Consider the following 17,183-nt stretch of genomic DNA (forward strand, 5'->3'; position numbering starts at 1 on the left):
TTGGAAATATTAGGTTGATTATGAAGAAAGAGAAAATGAAGGTCAAAGGTATCTTTTTTTTTAATTTCGCGCCTAAACCCCAAGGTCGTGACGTCCGTGTGACGTCACAGATTTCAAAGTATTTTTTTTTATTTGGGTGACGACGGCTTTGTAAAGGTTTCCGAAACTTGCCCTGTTCAATCTTTGGTTCCTTTAGAACGCAATTTAGTCGATGTTTACCGCTATAGTCAACTAGGCCCTAAAAGACGCTGTCAAAATACATGACGTCACAGCGGGCTGGTGCGAAAGCTTCAAGGTGTCGCCACCTGTCTTTAGTCCTGACGCTTTTTCTGGCTTTTCAAGGCTCTTCTCGCGGTGAGAGTGGCGTCCATTTTTTTCTTTTTTTTTTGTAAATTTTTTGGCAGTTGCGGAAGGGTAATTTTTTTAATACAGAAGGAATCATGTTGCTCAAGATTGTATTGCGTTTAGTGTTACACCAAGCGCAATACAATCATGACCGTTTCCCAACTAGCCCCGTTCATTGCCTTACTAAATCAAGTTGCTCTTTAGCGTCCCTTTTAATGTTTCTCGTAACAGAATCCTGTTTTCTCGCTTGTTCGAATTACAATCCGAAGCTGTCACGTCTACAGCCCACGTGTACGTCGTACTTTACGAATTTTCTGACGCAATTTACTTTCAAAACTGAAATGAGTTCAATATAAGCCACTTGCGCCTGGCGGAAGGCCTTCAAAAATGAGGAGTGTATGCTGCAATTTTGCAAGGCGCATTCGTATCGAACGAATTCTCAGGATGACACCATGTTTCGAGATATTTCATTGATTTTCAAAGTGTGCGATGAACGTACGCCAACGTATTCATTGGCGTACGTGCCAGTAACATTTGCGTTTCAATGCATAAAACGGCATTTTTCTAAAGAGTAATGAGTATGTAATTGTTAAAGAAGGTAAATGTCCTGTATGCCCCATATGCCCTACATCCATAATCCTATACTGTTGCATAGAATCCTGTACGAAAAACCTGCATGTTCCCACATAAATCCATTTGACCATGTAGGATTAGGGTACGGGACATAAAGGTGTTTTTCACAAGAGATGGATCACAATTGTGCCATCTGCCAGCGGCGATTTTTTAAAAAGAATTTTACAGTTTAATAAAACGCACCCTATGCATAGCCACCCACAGGATGCAGTATTATTTCATCACTCGGCTCACGCGACTCCAAGCGCATCCACACGTACCAAACGGCCCAACAGTGAAACTCTCTTGAAGCGTCCTTTTCGAGGGAAAGCAGAAAGCCGCTAATGTCACTATCTCTTTACGTCACACGATGACCGCGGTCGTCATGCGGGAAGGCGTGGCTTATTGCACACACACGTGACTGGAGTCGACGGGCGGAGAGCGTACTTCGCAGCCGTGCTTTAAGAGGAAGCTTTAGCTGGGGTGCTCCTATCTAAATACACGTAAAGGGAGAACTCGTTTTCCCCGGCAATAACTGCGCCGAATTTGACGAGGTTTGTTGCATTTAAAAGAAAACACAAAATCTAGTGACTGCTCGTTTCGAATTCCTGGTTTAGTCGTCAGTTCTTTATTAAATGTTTGCAAAAATCGCAATTTTCAGAAAACTATCAAGCTTACACCTCTGTAACTGAGCAATGAAAAATAATATCACTATTATGTGAATTGCGCCTAATAGTACATCTAAGGCGGACAAAATTCATATGTTACGCATGAATCTCAAAAACTTTAGTAATATGGTAATACAGCTTTTGCAGAGCCCTCGTAAACAACGTAAGGAATTGAGGCAAGATATAAATTGACATATTGAGTTTGTCCGCTTTGAAATATCTAATGGATATCATACACAAAACGCGATATCTGTTCTTGATCCGGAGCAATTAGTTTGTAACCTTGGTGCTTCTATCTTTTTCAAACTTCCGAATTTTTGAAAATTGTTTTAACAAAATTCAAGCCGTAAATCCAAAATCCGCTTCAAAAGTCACTAGAATTTAAGATGCTCTCTCAAATGCAACAAATTTCATTAAACGGGTCCAGAAGTTATCTCAGAAAAGCGTTTTTGCGTTTTACGTATGTACTTGAATACGCCGCGTCGGAGTTCGGCCCGAGCTAAAGCCTCCTCTCAGGCCAAAATACTGAGAAGCCAAGCGGAGTACGGTAAATCCCATTTACAGTCACGTGGTTAGTAAGCACGTCAGTGGCGTAGCCAGAAATTTCGTTCGGGGGGGGCTCACTTAGCAACTCGGCCTCCTCCTTATAGAATTAGTCGAGGGATCATATATATATATATATATATATATATATATATATATATATATATATATATATATATATATATATATATATATATATATATATATATCCTTCAGCAACCTTGTTCGCATTTTCGTACATATGGAACGATCAGGGGAAAATCTCACTGACGCTGTTCTTTGTTAGAATGTATTGCGCAGGAGCAGCTGTCACCGGTTGTGTATTGCGAGTAATTACTCCGAAATTATAGTCGCAACTGAGAGCACATATAAAAAGCAGGAGTTCTGCAAAATATACGATGGCGAGTCAAATGAAAGTGAGCCAATGCGAATATATGACTACATATTTAAAAGTGTACCATGAGTAATTAGACACTTGTCCTACTAACGAGTTGCGTAATTCCCGTCTCATAAAACTCGGTTTGATGCCTCAAAAATCTGTAAATGACTACACGTCATCTTCAGACACGAATCTGGTTCCCTTGAGCAGTTCTTTCAAATTTTACCGAATGTGGAAGACGCAAGGCAACAGGTCTGGGCTGCATGATGGATGTTGCAGCGTTTCCCACTTGAACGTTGCCAGTTTTGTATTAACCACATCAGCAACGTGGCGACGGGCAATGTCGTGAAGCAAGATGTTCCCAATGCTCAATTTTCCACGTCGTTTGTTCTTGATTGCGACACGCAGCCGATCCGACCTTTCACAATATCTGACACGATTTAGAGTCTCTCCAGCTTTAGAAAATTCGATAAATAATGGCCCCTGACGATCTAAAAAGAAGTCGACACTTTTCCGGCAGGAATGGCGGCTTTTGTTTTCCTTGGGAGTGGTGAATTCAAATGTTTCCGCTGTAAGCTATGCCGTAGTGTTTCAGGCTAGTAGTAGCGGCACCATGAGTCATCCCGGTCACAACTGCAGACAAGAAGTCGTCACCCTCATCGTGATAACGGATTAGATGAGTCAAGGCAGCGCCGAGCTTCTCCGTCTTCTGGCGGTGGTTCAAAATATTGGGCATCCATTGCGCACCCAAGAGCCGATAAGCGAGATGTTCATGAATTATGGTGTGACCGGAGCCGTGAGTGATGTTCACACGCCCTGCCACTTCATCGATGCTTATCCTCCGTTCTTGTCTAATCAGCCTTTGCATTTGTTTAAAAAAATATAAATTATGGGGTTTTACGTGCCAAAACCCCTTTCTGATTATGAGGTATGCTGTAGTGGAGACTCCGGAAATTTCTACCACCTGGGGTTTTTTGACGTGCACTTAAATCTCAGTACACGGGTGTTTTCGCCTCCATCGAAATGCAGCCGCCGTGACCGGGTTTCAATCCCGCGACCTCGTGCTCCGCAGCCCAACACCATAGCCACTGAGCAACCACGGCCTTTTCAACTGTGTTGGGGGTGATTGCACGGTGGCTTTGGCCCGGCCATGGATCGTCTTTGTAACTTTCATGTCCTTCTTTGAACAGCTTGCTACAACGCTTCACAGTGGCCAATGAAACGCAATGTTCAGCGCATACGGCAGCCATACGGCGAATAATTTCTTTTTTGGAAATATCTTCATTTGTCAAAAAACCTCACGACACCAAGGTGTTCAACTTTTGGAGTGTCCATTATGTCACGCAGCCATGTTCAACCCAGTGTATGAGAGCATTAAAGAACATTTAACCTCGCCTCTGCATGTCACTTGTAAATGAGATGCGTATGTGCTACGCACATGCCTCAAAAATAATGAACCGAACCATATTTCGCGGGGCGGGTTGTCTCACTTTCATTTGACTCGCCTTCGTACATTAGAAATGCGAAGATACAATGGAATATACAAATGTGAAGATACAGCTTGATAAAGGGCAAAAAATCACTGGAAACACTGGAAACACTGGAAACAAAACAAACACTGGAGTCACTGGAAACAAAGTTCACTGCGCATACACACAAAACCTCGCAACAAGATATTTAAATATACGTATAAGTCTCGAATAAATCTACGTACCTAAGAAAAAGTCACTGTATATATTGCGTCAAACAAGGCAAATAAACAGGTCGCGTAAGCACAGATTCACAGATCACAGCAACCCCCCTCCCTCCGCTCCCAAAATGTATCGCGCGCGACGGAAGGCGGCGCACTTCCTGCCCGCTTTTCTCCCTTGCGCACACAACACTGAACCACCATCGTCGGCTCACCTCCTCCCCCCCCCCCCCCCCACGCTTTTACTCGCGCATAGAGCATGCGGCGCGCGGTCAGGATGTTATCGCCCTTGGCCTTTATTTATACGGAACATGAGGGCAACGGCAGGAATGCGCCTGGAGTCTTCATATAGCTGTTATCGCAATATTATAATAGTATCCGGCAACTGAAGCGTCCTGTGGCCCATTACTTTCCGCAAAAGAAGTGATAAAATCAAACTTTCACCATGCGACAATTCGCTGCGCCGCAACAATCTCTTCTTTTTTTTCTTTTTTGGGGCGGGGGGCGGCGAAATAGAATAACGCAAAGGAAAGCATGTTGGCTACAATCGAATGCCTACTTTGGGCACCTAGTGTGGCTACCGAAGGAATATCGAAGAAAACGTGTGACTCTTGGTCCACAGAAAATCATACGCATACTGCTCGGTATCCTACACCGGCGAGACAAAATTTTCCGGAGAGGTTGCGCTCAAGCGAACGCATTGCAATCCGTCGAGTCCCCGCAGTGCTGGCGGCGAGCGACAATGCATTGTTTCTTTTTCTCGTCTGCTAGCCAGAAAGCGTCCAAAACTCTGCCAGGCGAAAATGCAGTCGGCCAGAGAAAAACAAACGCGCATCCATGTGTGCCGCGCGGTTGTCGATGCAGCACGAGAAAAACGCATGCGCTCTGGCTGGATCGGCAGCCCGCGGGTTGCGAGAGAGAAAAAAAAAAAAGAAATAAATGAGGCTCAATGAAATAGGCTCAATGTATCCAATGTATCCTCGCGAATAAAAGTCTAGGTGGAAAAATAAATAAGAACTTAGTTACAATGGTGGCTTTAGTGTCTTGACATGGATGCTTTGGCGCAGGCGAACAAAAAAAATGTTCGTATTCTTTTCTGTGACCTGACGGCGCAAATGAACCACCACAACGCTTTGTCTCATCGGACCTCGCTGCGTGCTTTGTCAACTTGTCTAATATTATGTTGATTTGGCTTGTCTCGTTGTATGGCCCGATGTACGACTTTAAAAAAGTCGATGCACCTTTGGCATTAAATGTTTACAACAGCATCATTAAACCCACAAATTTCCGGAATTGAAAACCTAAAGCACGACTTTGGTAATGTCAATGCACCTTTCGCATTAAAATGTTATGAGAGCTTTATACCCACAATGTTTCAGAATTGAAATCCAAGCGCTCCGTAGATTCCGCGGCCTCCGTGAGATGCCGAGACGAGCCCGCTCGCCATCAAAACGCCCTTGAAATTTTGTGCTCGGTGGGGCTCCTTGCGTTTACGATATGCGACTCCCGATGCATGGGCGTTGCCGCGAAATCCAGCCCGATTTCGCAATGTTCGCGCTAAAATCTCTTTTCGAGCGTGAATTAAGGACATTCTAGACAAAATCGAGCATGATTTCCGGCGCCGGGAGTTGTTTTGGCTGGCGGCGCATGTCAGCACGAAAAAATTTCGGGGGGGGCTGAAGCCCCATAAGCCCCCCCCCCCCTGGCTACGCCCCTGAAGCACGTGTACGCGATGCTCCTTGCGCGTGCGTAGCAGCGACATCTATCGCGCTCGTCTTACTTCGCCCCTTGCGTGACTTCAACTTCAACTTTGCAGTGGGCAACGCCGGTTATCGTTCGCGCGAGTTCACAACTCTGGCGCTCTAAGCTGACGGTCTAGGCGGATATCAGGCTGCGTCAGTTAACCATGCTTCGTCGACAGCGTGACGTTTCGGCTTAATTTTGACCACAAGGGGTTCTTTAACGTGCACGTAACGAGGGGTACGCGAGTGTTTTTTTTTTTTTGCATGTCACTTCCATCAGGATGCGGCCGCTGCGGCCTGAATCGAACTCGCGAGCTCCTTCGAAGCAGCAGAACGGCTGCACGGGGCGGGCTCGTCGCAGAACGAGAATCGGCCGTCGTGTTCAGCAAGCAACACACTCTGATGTCTGCGGAGCCACGGCAGGCAAAAGGAAACAACGTTGTCAACCACTTTTGCCTATAGACAATATGCAGACTTCACAGAGAAAAGCACAAATCCTTATATATAAGCGAAGTGGTATATCGTAGGTCTATAGACAACCTACAGACATCTTTTTTTTTTCGTGTGTGTGTGGCTGGGTGGGTGGGTGCGGGTGTGTTTGTGGGCGTGACGCAAAAGATCTTCCCTGCATGAATGTGCAGCTCGCTGAAAGTGACTGAAGTGCATGACTGACACAACAGGTAAAAAGTTGTGAAAAAATAACACAAGCGAAGCGTCTGTGTGCATCGGAAGCTGATTTTTTTAAAGAAAAGCGACATGCCGCCTCTGTCAATTAATATGGCATACAGTGCAAAATTCTGCGAACAATGTTAAGGCCTCTCATACACTTATAAGTATACACGTGTTCCTAGGAAGAAAAATGAAACAAAAATGTAATAAGTGGATTTTATGTTTTTCCCAGTCTCGCTGCGGGAAATCGCTATCGGCTGCCAATCTACACAATTTACAACTTTGCTATCTAGAAATAACGTGACTTTGCGCACGTTGGTGTTCCATTACTGCATCTAGCGCACAACACAAGTCATGGACAGAGTGACTTCATCGGTTTTCACTCTGTCCTTGCCTTGTGTTGGGCGCTATAGATGCAGTAATTCGCCAACTAGGCCGCGCTCGTCAAAGGCGGCTTCTCCGCACGAGAAGGGTATCTGGGGAAAAGCCCACTTTAGCTTTTTTTTTTTTTTTCATCCTTTCTACGACAAGGCACGCCACGTGCATTGAAAATAACTCATACATTTCGGTAATTGTGGAGGCAGTCAGTATTTATACGACATACATGGTGGAGAGAATGCAAATAAAAAGTTGGGGAGCAGTGTTCGTCCTTGTCGGCAGCACGAAAAAAGAAATTACGTGTGTCGTCACGTGGCACGTAATCTGTGCTCGCAGGAGCGGACGGCGGACGCGGCTTCCGGCACATGTTCGACAGCTGCGCCCACTGCGACTGGATCTGGAAAGGCGACGCCTGCGACATCTTCTACAGGGAACTTGGTAAGCAAGCCAGTCCACCCTCTCTCCAAGAAAGTGTGGTAATAAATAAATGAAGTAATTATTAATTAATTATTTATTAATTAATTAATTGGTATCTTAATTGCAACTGCTACTGAATTGACCTCCAACTGCAAGTTCAGGTCTCTCTTACCAGCAACGCCGCTAGCGCAAAAGCTCCTGGTCATCAATGCCAGCTCCATGTGCTTGATGATGATGATGCGCTTGATTTGCACGTAGGCAAACTTGTGCTAGTAAGGTGCACATGCAACGCGCCTAGATGCACCCACTGTGTTTGCTGCCCCGCTTGGTATCGTGGCGCCATCTAGTCACGAACTCGGTGTATGACTACCGTTGACTCCGAGATCTTGGGCACACACTTCTAAGCGTTGTTCCACTTTACTGTTTCCTTCTTTTGCCTGATTAGACATCTGACCCTGTACAGGCTTCAGGCGAGTTGGCAGAAACCAGTGCGAGCAGGAAGAATGAATTAGTTACCGCAAGTAGAATTTTGCGTGATTGCACGTCTCGGAGGCGCGAATGACACACGAGAGGATTCAGACAAGGGACTCCACGTACCAGCGCAACATTACGTATAATTGGCTGTTGTTTCAAAGGATAGTTGTTAGAAAGGAGAGCAGTGAAATTTTTTAACCGAATACGAATATATGAAGAATGCGGGCTATGAACGTTCGGTTAGGACAGGTCTTTCTCTAGCTCCGATCTCGAGTGAGACACGGCAAAACCGAGCAGAACCGCTAGCCACCGCTTCCCGGGCCACAGCTCGCGCAAACACGTTGACTTTCGCACACGTCAAGGAGGCTCCTACACAGTAATTTTGACACTCGGAAGCTGTCCTTCCTTTCTTATTCTTAAATCTTGGAGTTCTCGTCACGGAATAGAAGCCCCGCTGTGCAGCGCACGCAGTCAGAAAAAAAAATAGGCTGTGGCTTAGCTGAGGTTAAGCCCAGGATGCGAAGCATACTAGCCTTTATTTTAGTTGTTGAACCGCTGTTTAGCCTGGTGAACTGCTGTTGCTTGGCTATATTTGGTTCGGCTAGACGAAGAAACAACTCGTGCGTTACTCTGCTTATTCCTTTATTTTCTCGTTCTTCGGCCGTTTCCGTGGCTCTTTGTAACTTGCGCTTTGCGGTCTCACGAGCGGCCCTTTCCTTTCCCGCCAACTGGCCTCGACGAGAGCGCGCCGCTCTTCTATACTGCTGTTATGACGCCAGTGCCCTAGTGGGAGGAACGGGAGTTAGGCCGCAGCACCGGCTGTGCGACCGCAGGCGAGCGCAAGAGTTGAGCCCGGCTCGCAGCTGTTGTGACGTCAGTGCTCTAGCGGGAGGAGCGGGAGTTAGGCCGCAGTACCATCTGTGCGACCACAGGCGAGCGCACGAGCTGAGACCCGGCTATGTAGCTACGCGGCCGCAAGCGAGCGCACGAGTTGAGCCTGCGCTTTTGCAGCTGTTATGACGTCATATGGTAGCTACGCGGCCGCGCGCGGCGCAGCAAGGAAGAGCGTGGTTGTGCGGCTAGTATGCTTCGCAAAAAAAGGGGGGGGGGGGAGGGGGGTTCGCGCACGTGGTGGTCCGGTAACTTCTGACCGCGACTGCGTACCGTTAGAGTTGTGGGAGAGAGGGAGATTGAACTCGGGGTGCGAGCCACGGTCTCGCCACGCGACACCCAGCGTGACCCCACCGCGGCCGCCGCCGCCGCCGCTGCAGCCGAGTCCCAGACGGAGAGCATCACGTACGAGCTGGCCTCGCGTCCGGACCCGGGCCTGTTCGCGCGCTTCTTCGGCGAGAAGGGCTACCAGAGGGGGCGGCGCGCCACGCACGACGACCAGGCCGCGGCGTCCGGGTCGCGGGACCCCGCGTCACCGACCCGGGGCACGTGGGCGTCGGACGCCGACTGGAGGGCCCAGATCTCCAACCTCGCCACGCACGAGAAGAAGTGGGTATATATGTATATATACGCAATGCCACTCTCTGTCGTGCGGGCGGCCCCGCTCAGTGTTGGGACGGAGGAAAGTCGCGGAGGGCCAGCTGCCCCTTACATGCGCACCAGAACGTGTGTTGATAGATAGATAGATAGATAGATAGATAGATAGATAGATAGATAGATAGATAGATAGATAGATAGATAGATAGATAGATAGATAGATAGATAGATAGATAGATAGATAGATAGATAGATAAGATAGATAGATAGATAGATAGATAGATAGATAGATAGATAGATAGATAGATAGATAGATAGATAGATAGATAGATAGATAGATAGATAGATAGATAGATAGATAGATAGATAGATAGATAGATAGATAGATGAGAGAGAGAGAGATGAATGTGGTGTTTTGTGGCGCAAGGGCCAAATGTGGTCAAAGAGCGCCAGGCCGGTGCTAATGAGTTCGCGGTGGAGCTATGAATTACGAAGGGTAGATGTTACGGTGGCTGTAAAGGGGCCTAGAAACAGTCGCTCGAAAGTGCATAAAACCTGTACGAGAGAAAATTACGTCTATAGTTAATGGGCTGTACAATGGGCACGAAAGATACATTGCGAGATAACGATAGTATAGTGAAATATGTCATAGATAAACATTTGCAATAAGCGCTGTTGTCCTAACAGAGCCCTTGAGATGCAAGGGCCTGGAGGCATGTGCTATACAAGACTACCATCAGAGAGAGAGAGAGAGAGAGAGAGAGATACAAAGATGGAAGAACAAATACGTAAACAATGAAGCGATAGGCACACAAAAACACACAACTCAAATAGCAATTTCAACAACAAAAAAAGAAATGTTGCGACTTCACATGCGAGAACCGCAAAATGACACTCGTCATACAGTGGTGGGGACTCCGAATCAATTTTGACCACCTGCAGGGTTCTTGCGCCTAGAATCTATGCACGCGCCAGAGCGCGTGTTTGCATTTCGTCTCCGTCGATGTGTGGCCGCCGCAGCCGGGGTCGAACCCCCGAATTCGCCGGAGCAATGCCGCATAGCCGCTAAGCTATATGTGTACCGCAGTGATTCAAATGGCGAAGCGCGAATCACGGGACTGCGAATACAAGTGCTTGAATGACGAAGCGCGAAACGCAAGAATACAGGGAGAAGTGATGGGATACAAAAAATAAAAAGGTACTGTGTGTTTTAAGGACAATACGCGGGCCACGGTAACATAACGACAAGTATTTAAGTACTAGCTGTGTGTTCAATGGGGCTGGTCGACGCATCTTTCGAATAAAAAGTACAGCAAAATGCAGCTGCCACTGAGTTTGACACCACGCGACTATATGGCAGCGGGCGCGTAATATGAGAACGCGGCAACGCAAGAAATTTTATACGGTAAAGCGGAGAAGTTTGCCAGGCAGATGGTTACTTTAGATTACCTTACGAGACAATACGGAAACGTGGCAGTTCTAAAGCTCCGCTATCTGCAAGCGTCGATCATGCCGATGTATTCCGATTACCTCCGCCGAAACCACCACCAGAGCGTTGTCGTAGACGAGAGATTCGGCTCTGTGACCAGAAGTGATGCCACCTTCGATTAGCCCCGCGCTGTTCTTGATGTTGGCTAAATGGCACATTTCAAGAAGTGCTAGTTGTTTTTGTTGGCTGGTTGGCTAGACGTGAAGTTTAGTGCTAGGTTAATTAGCATTATATGGCCACACTATCAATAATTAAGTGCAGCGTGGGCAGCATCGAAGGCGGTCACCTCTGGTGACAGAAGTTTCATCGCGAATGATTGCTGGCGTCGCCACTGTGACCATACGGTCGGCACAAACAGCCACATGAATTTAGTAAGGTGTTAATTGATCTGCACGAGTTGGAATTGCGAGTGATATGTGGTAGCCATCAGAGGATGGAACATAGAGGACTCTGTCCTAGTCGTTTCCTGTCTTCCGTAGTTGTATGCTGCGCTGATGCCTACCATGAGTCCACGCGAAACGTCCAAATGCTTGTGGTACCGCAGGTCCCGGAAGTCGGCCAAGCTGATGCTGGCGCAGCAGGCGCTCAACCGCCTGCGGCACTGGACTTCCGGCCACCACCACCACCACCACCACGCGATGACCACGGATCCCAACGGAGGATCCCCGGTCAGGCAAGACCTCATGGACGACGCCAAGTCTGCCGAGGAGGCCAAGACGCTGCTGCGCAGGCCCCGCGTAGAAGACTGTCCAGAGGTGCGCGCGCTAACATGTATAGCGTCGCGATCAGAAATAAGGTATCCATGTCGCCATTAGAGCTTCCTACAGAAATCACCAGAGGGAGCCATGGTGCCATAGTGTGTACTGCAAGTAAGGTGGAATAGCAGCTTGGGGGCTTGTTGGTTTTCCATCCTGCTGTTAACAGCGCAAAATGCAGACAAAAAGAGACGAGACAAGAAGACACCGCAAGCGCTGACTTTCAACAACGTTTATTTTGAAAGAAACGCGGCTTCTTATAACCATTGCCCACACGTGTCGTAGTCACGTGATCGCACATCATGTGAAACACCCACTTGCACTCAAGATAGTGGTTGCACATGCAAAAGCTCTTGAGAAGACCTTGAGCTTTAGCATGTGCAACCACTGTCTTGATTGCAAAAAAAGTGCGTGTTTCACATGATGTGCGATCACGTGACATGCGACACGTGTGGGCAATGGTTATAAGAAGCCGTGTTTCTTTCAAAATAAACGTTGTTGAAAGTCAGCGCTTGCGGTGTCTTCTTGTCTCGTCTCTTGTCTGAATTTTGCGCCGTTAACAGCAGGAAGTATGGTGGCTCCGACAGCATGGGAATTATGGTTCTAGGACACGGATTTGCGTGAACTTAATCCTTCTTTTTATGCCTCTAAAGGGCATTGCGACTCTGAAAATGTATCATTTTCAGCATTATATCGCCATATCTAAGTGCAACAATTTGTAATGATTCAGCGTATGCTCAACGTTACTGTTCTCTGCGTTCTGAAATGGTACAGGCTCAAAATTTATACTAATATACGCATTCGAACGAATTGTAACACCAGGGCCGATATACGGAAACGATTCCTTTCGGTCGATACGCGAAAGCGACATTTAGCGACGCCAGACAAGTGCTGCTGCGCAGGAGGAACAGCGCCTACCAGGCGTCTCAGAACGCAGGCGCGACGAGGAACGCGTCACTGGCGTGACCGGAGACAAGACCTGAATTCGTGTATACTAGTAAAAAGACTAGCAGGGAGAGTCACGTGACTGTCTTGAAAATATGCAAGCGGTAATTTCATGCCGCCGAGCGCGCGGAAAGCAGAGGTATTTATTTATTTATTTATTTATTTACTTATTTAAGATACTTTCAAGGCCCGAAGACATTACAGAAAGGAGTGGGTGAACATAACAAAAGATTTTTGCAATATACAACGACATATTTAACGTGGTGTTTCATGAATGCTGGTTTTGAAGGTGTCGGTATCCAGGATGGCTGCAACGGTGGCGGGAAGGTGGTTCCAATCTTTGCTTGTGCTAGGGATGAATGCATTACTACAAAGTTTAGTACGTGAAGACGGCACAGCAACTTTGAGTATATAGAGTAGGGCGGTAATCGTGGGACCAAGTAGGTGATGGAGGGCCGCTCCGACAAGAGCGCCGCTATAAGAGCTACCACGTATACCAAACAATGCCGTAAAAAGTCCGGCCACCACGTAACGCCTCTTTCCCCGAGAATCAGCGTGCATATGGGTCCCGAAGGAAAAGAATTAAGGGAGGCCTCTTGAGGAGGTTGGCTTGCCGAGGCCAGCTGGCTGACGTCATTCTCGCTCCAACAGCCTTACTTCGTTCCTCCTCGATTGGCCATAATTCGTACGCTGGCCGAACAAACATCCCGAAGATATCATCGCCAGATTTCCCTCTAGTAAGACTTATGTACAACTGTAGGAAAAAAAAAAACATGGTCTCCGAGATCCGCACGCCACCGGATCTCGTAGGTCATGGAAGAAGCTGTACATAGTGGGCTCGACGCAAAAAGAAAAAAATTAAAAACAATGGGCAGGCTTAGCTAAGGTTAAGCCCAGGATGCGAAGCATACTAGCCTTTACTTTAACGCGACAGCGTTAAGGAGCTCGTGTCGCAGAAAAGCCGGTGTCGTCGGCGTCGGCTCAGGCGTGCGGCGCTTGCTCAGGCGCACATTTCGTTGTCGCGCCGAACGCTGCGTTGTTCGACGCTCACCGCGTCCGATGCGGGGCGCGTAGTCGCTGCGCCGTAGCAAAGCCACCTAGAAACAGTCTCTGCAGCACGCCGCAACCTTCGCTTCTCATTCCAACGAGCAGCTCCGTCTCCAGGAGGCATCTCACCTCGTGAGTGTCTAGCAGAGGCAAGCGCAGCTGCTTATATACCGCCGCGACGCCGCGAGCGACGGCGCGAGTTGGAGCCCCGTTTCTCCTCTGTCGTGACGTCATGGTGTCACGTGGTCAGCCTTGAAGGCGACGCCGCGAGCGACGGCGCGAGTTGGAGCCCCGTTTCTCCTCGGTCGTGACGTCACGGTGTCACGTGGTATTGAAGGCGACACCGCCGCGCCTGAGGAGCTGGGTTGAGCTCTAGTAATATGCTTCGCATAAAAGGAAAAGAAAGAAATGGTCTCGCACATTGTCGCGCATACGGCAGGCCTACTCGGAGGACATGTCCACGGTCGCCGGCGGGGGCGTCGGCTGCGTTGCGGGCGCCAAGACGTCGTCGTCGGCCGGCGACCTGCTGCTCGGGCTGGGTCCGACGCACTTCAAGGCCATCTCGCGCAGGGTCCAGTCCAGCACCGCCGTGGCGGTCAAGGCGCAGGACGCTGGATATGCGAGGCGAGTGCACCGCCGAATATGGTCCGGCTCGAGTGCGCGTGCTTGCGAACAAAATGCTTGCCCATATTTCGTCTCACAAGAGAGAGAGAGAGAGAGAGAGAGAGATAGACAGACAGACAGACAGACAGACAGACAGACAGACAGACAGACAGACAGACAGACAGACAGACAGACAGACAGACGGACGGACGGACGGACGGACGGACGGACGGACGGACGGACGGACGGACGGACGGACGGACGGACGGACGGACGGACGGACAGATAGATAGATAGATAGATAGATAGATAGATAGATAGATAGATAGATAGATAGATAGATAGATAGATAGATAGATAGATAGATAGATAGATAGATAGATAGACAGACAGACAGACAGACAGACAGACGGACGGACGGACGGACGGACGGACGGACGGACGGACAGACAGACAGAGAGACATATAGATAGATAGATAGATAGATAGATAGATAGATAGATAGATAGATAGATAGATAGATAGATAGATAGATAGATAGATAGATAGATAGATAGATAGATAGATAGATAGATAGATAGATAAGCCTAGTCCTAGAGAAGCTTAGTCCCGGTTAAGAGTTTTAGATTAAGGTGCCCGACCATTCGGGGAGCGCAAACCGCCTCGCGTGTACAAAGGAACGCAAAGGGACCACAGCAGTGAAGCTTGCGTCGCCCAGTGCTCGGATACCCTAATCTAAACACTCTTTACAGTGCAGCGAAAACTACGGGCGCGCGAGCCAATAACAGAAGCCAACGTGCAGATGACGTCAGTCTGCGAGGTAACAATCTGCGCCTGCGCGGAGCTGCTGTCATGTATTTACAGCAAAAAAAAAGAAAAAAAAGAAAGAGAAAACGGAACGTATTACAAGCTGCTATTTAGGATGCAAGAAAACAGACAGAATTTTATGTAACATATGACTGTACTATACCCTATACGTCCCTGCAGCAGAACCGAAGCCGAAGCACGGAATTAGGTTCTACTGCGTACTACGCGGTACACACCAAGCGCATGGAGGTGCCTGAGCACGCCTCGTACCTTTCGCTCCACTGCAAGCTGATTAGAGACGCGGGCAAAAGAGAGGGGGAATTCGCGCAAAAGGCAGGTCACCGTCTCTGGCCTGTTGCTCCGGACTGAGGAAAAGGGACGGGGAGGCCAAGCAATGATGATGATGATACGAGAAGGAGGTGCGTACATACAAGTCCACTAGTTCCGTCATCTATAAAACCGTTTGTCTGGTCCAGTGGATTATATAATGAAGGAGTGTTCGAATAGCGAAATTTCCGAATCGGATACCAGTATCAGAGATAAACGGACTTCCGAGTGCCAAATCAAATAACGAACATTCTTACCATTTCTAAACTAAGTGAAATATGAAGTCCGCGTGGAATTTGCTTGGTAAGAACATGAGGCTTAATTTAGTCCATCATTTGGCGCATGTACGTAATACGGTTCGCGACTGGACGTCTGGACAGTCCTTTAAGAAAGAGACGGTTATTATTCTAGACCACCGTGACAATGGAAGAAATAAAAATTGGGAACGGCAGGCCACCAGATGCGCGCACCCAATGTTCTGTTCGTTAAAGAGAAGCGTGATACCAGCGCAGTGAGCGTTGTTTCGACTAGCCGAATAGTAAGTCTGGTGAAATAATAAGCAGAGACAGCAATTAAATGGTATCCCGTATGTATTCGTATGTAGAATATTCGAATGCGGAATATTTGTATGTCGAACATTACACAATTGCCCGGTGTGCCCCCTTCCACCCCCCCAAGCCCACCTTTAGCCTCCCAACGTGGCCACTGTCAAAAGTCCCCTTGTCGAAACGTCGGCTCTATAGGCTGAGGCATCCCTTGTTCACATACTGTTTGCCACTTCAAGCCTTCATCTGCCTGTACTCTAAAACGAAATTACACCCTCTGGGTCGTATCTTGCCACACAACAATAAACGTCAACTGTCCTGCCCGCATTTCCTTCCTTCAACGCTGCGAGCCCTGTACTCCCCAATAACGAACGACACGCACGTTATCGGCATGACGTAGCATTCCCGAGAGGAAAGTAGCGGGCGCGGCGTTTTCAATGAAGGAAACGCAAGCAACGCAGATGGCGATTGTCGTGTGGCAGAGACACTCCAAAGGGTGTACCTTTATCTGCACTCTTACACTCCACTCTTATAACGGTTGCACCCTTTGGGGTGTAAACTTGTCCCACAACAATAATCGTCATCTGCCTTGCTGGCGCTTCCTTTCCTGAAAACTCGGCGCTCGCTACTTTCTTGCCGGGAAAGCTATGTCATGCTGATAACGCGCGTGCCGTTCGTTACTGGAAAGTACCGGGCTCGCGGCGTTAAAGAAAGGAAACGCGGGCAAGACGGATGACGATTATCGTTGTGGGACAAGATACGCCCCAAGGGGTGCAACTGTTTTTAGAGTGTAATAATGTGTGTCAGCTGTGTCTTCATTCTTATGTCATCTTCGACTGGTCGTTTCTGAGCGCTCTGGAGCGCTCTCGCGAGCGGCGTTGTCTTCGGCTGGTTGAAAGAGGGTGCCCGCCCTGCGTTCGGCTGGTTCTTCTCGATTGCTCTCCTCCACCTTCGAGCGCTCTGAGGCGCTCCGAACCCTGTCGTCGGAGCAGTCGTCGAAATTGAAACGTCATCGCAGAGCCGCGTTGCTGCTGTTGGCGACGGCCCACCGTAACCTAGGCAACCTAGGCCACTGCGACGAACGCTCGTCCCGCCGGCGCGTCCGCCGGTTTTCCCGGCAGCGCCGGGAGCTTTCGACAAGCGAAACATCGGACGTTGGTAGTAGTCACGTGGTTTAGCATCTGCCATTGCCCCCTCCGAGAGCGAGACCACGTTTGGCTTGCGCGCTCGTCCTCTACCTCTGAGCTCGGGGAACGCCGG

The 17,183-nt window shown here is 48.4% G+C and overlaps 1 protein-coding gene and 1 long non-coding RNA gene across 3 annotated transcripts in view; one reads left to right on the forward strand and one right to left on the reverse strand.

Moving 5' to 3' along the window:
- Positions 1-17,183, forward strand: part of LOC139049657 (uncharacterized) — a 38,906-nt gene that overhangs the window by 20,890 nt on the left and 833 nt on the right. The window contains exons 3-6 of one of the 2 annotated variants that reach the window (XM_070525332.1): positions 7,363-7,464; positions 9,152-9,417; positions 11,439-11,649; positions 14,081-14,265. In XM_070525332.1, coding sequence (XP_070381433.1) covers positions 7,363-7,464; positions 9,152-9,417; positions 11,439-11,649; positions 14,081-14,265 — 764 coding nt within the window. The remainder of the gene's footprint in view (positions 1-7,362; positions 7,465-9,151; positions 9,418-11,438; positions 11,650-14,080; positions 14,266-17,183) is intronic. The other variant, XM_070525331.1, reaches the window with a different exon arrangement.
- LOC139049658 (uncharacterized) overlaps positions 1-17,183 on the reverse strand; it is a 42,044-nt gene that overhangs the window by 20,771 nt on the left and 4,090 nt on the right. The window lies entirely within an intron of this gene.

The sequence above is a fragment of the Dermacentor albipictus genome, chromosome 9 (genome assembly GCF_038994185.2).
Source record: "Dermacentor albipictus isolate Rhodes 1998 colony chromosome 9, USDA_Dalb.pri_finalv2, whole genome shotgun sequence".
NCBI classification, from domain to species: domain Eukaryota; kingdom Metazoa; phylum Arthropoda; class Arachnida; order Ixodida; family Ixodidae; genus Dermacentor; species Dermacentor albipictus.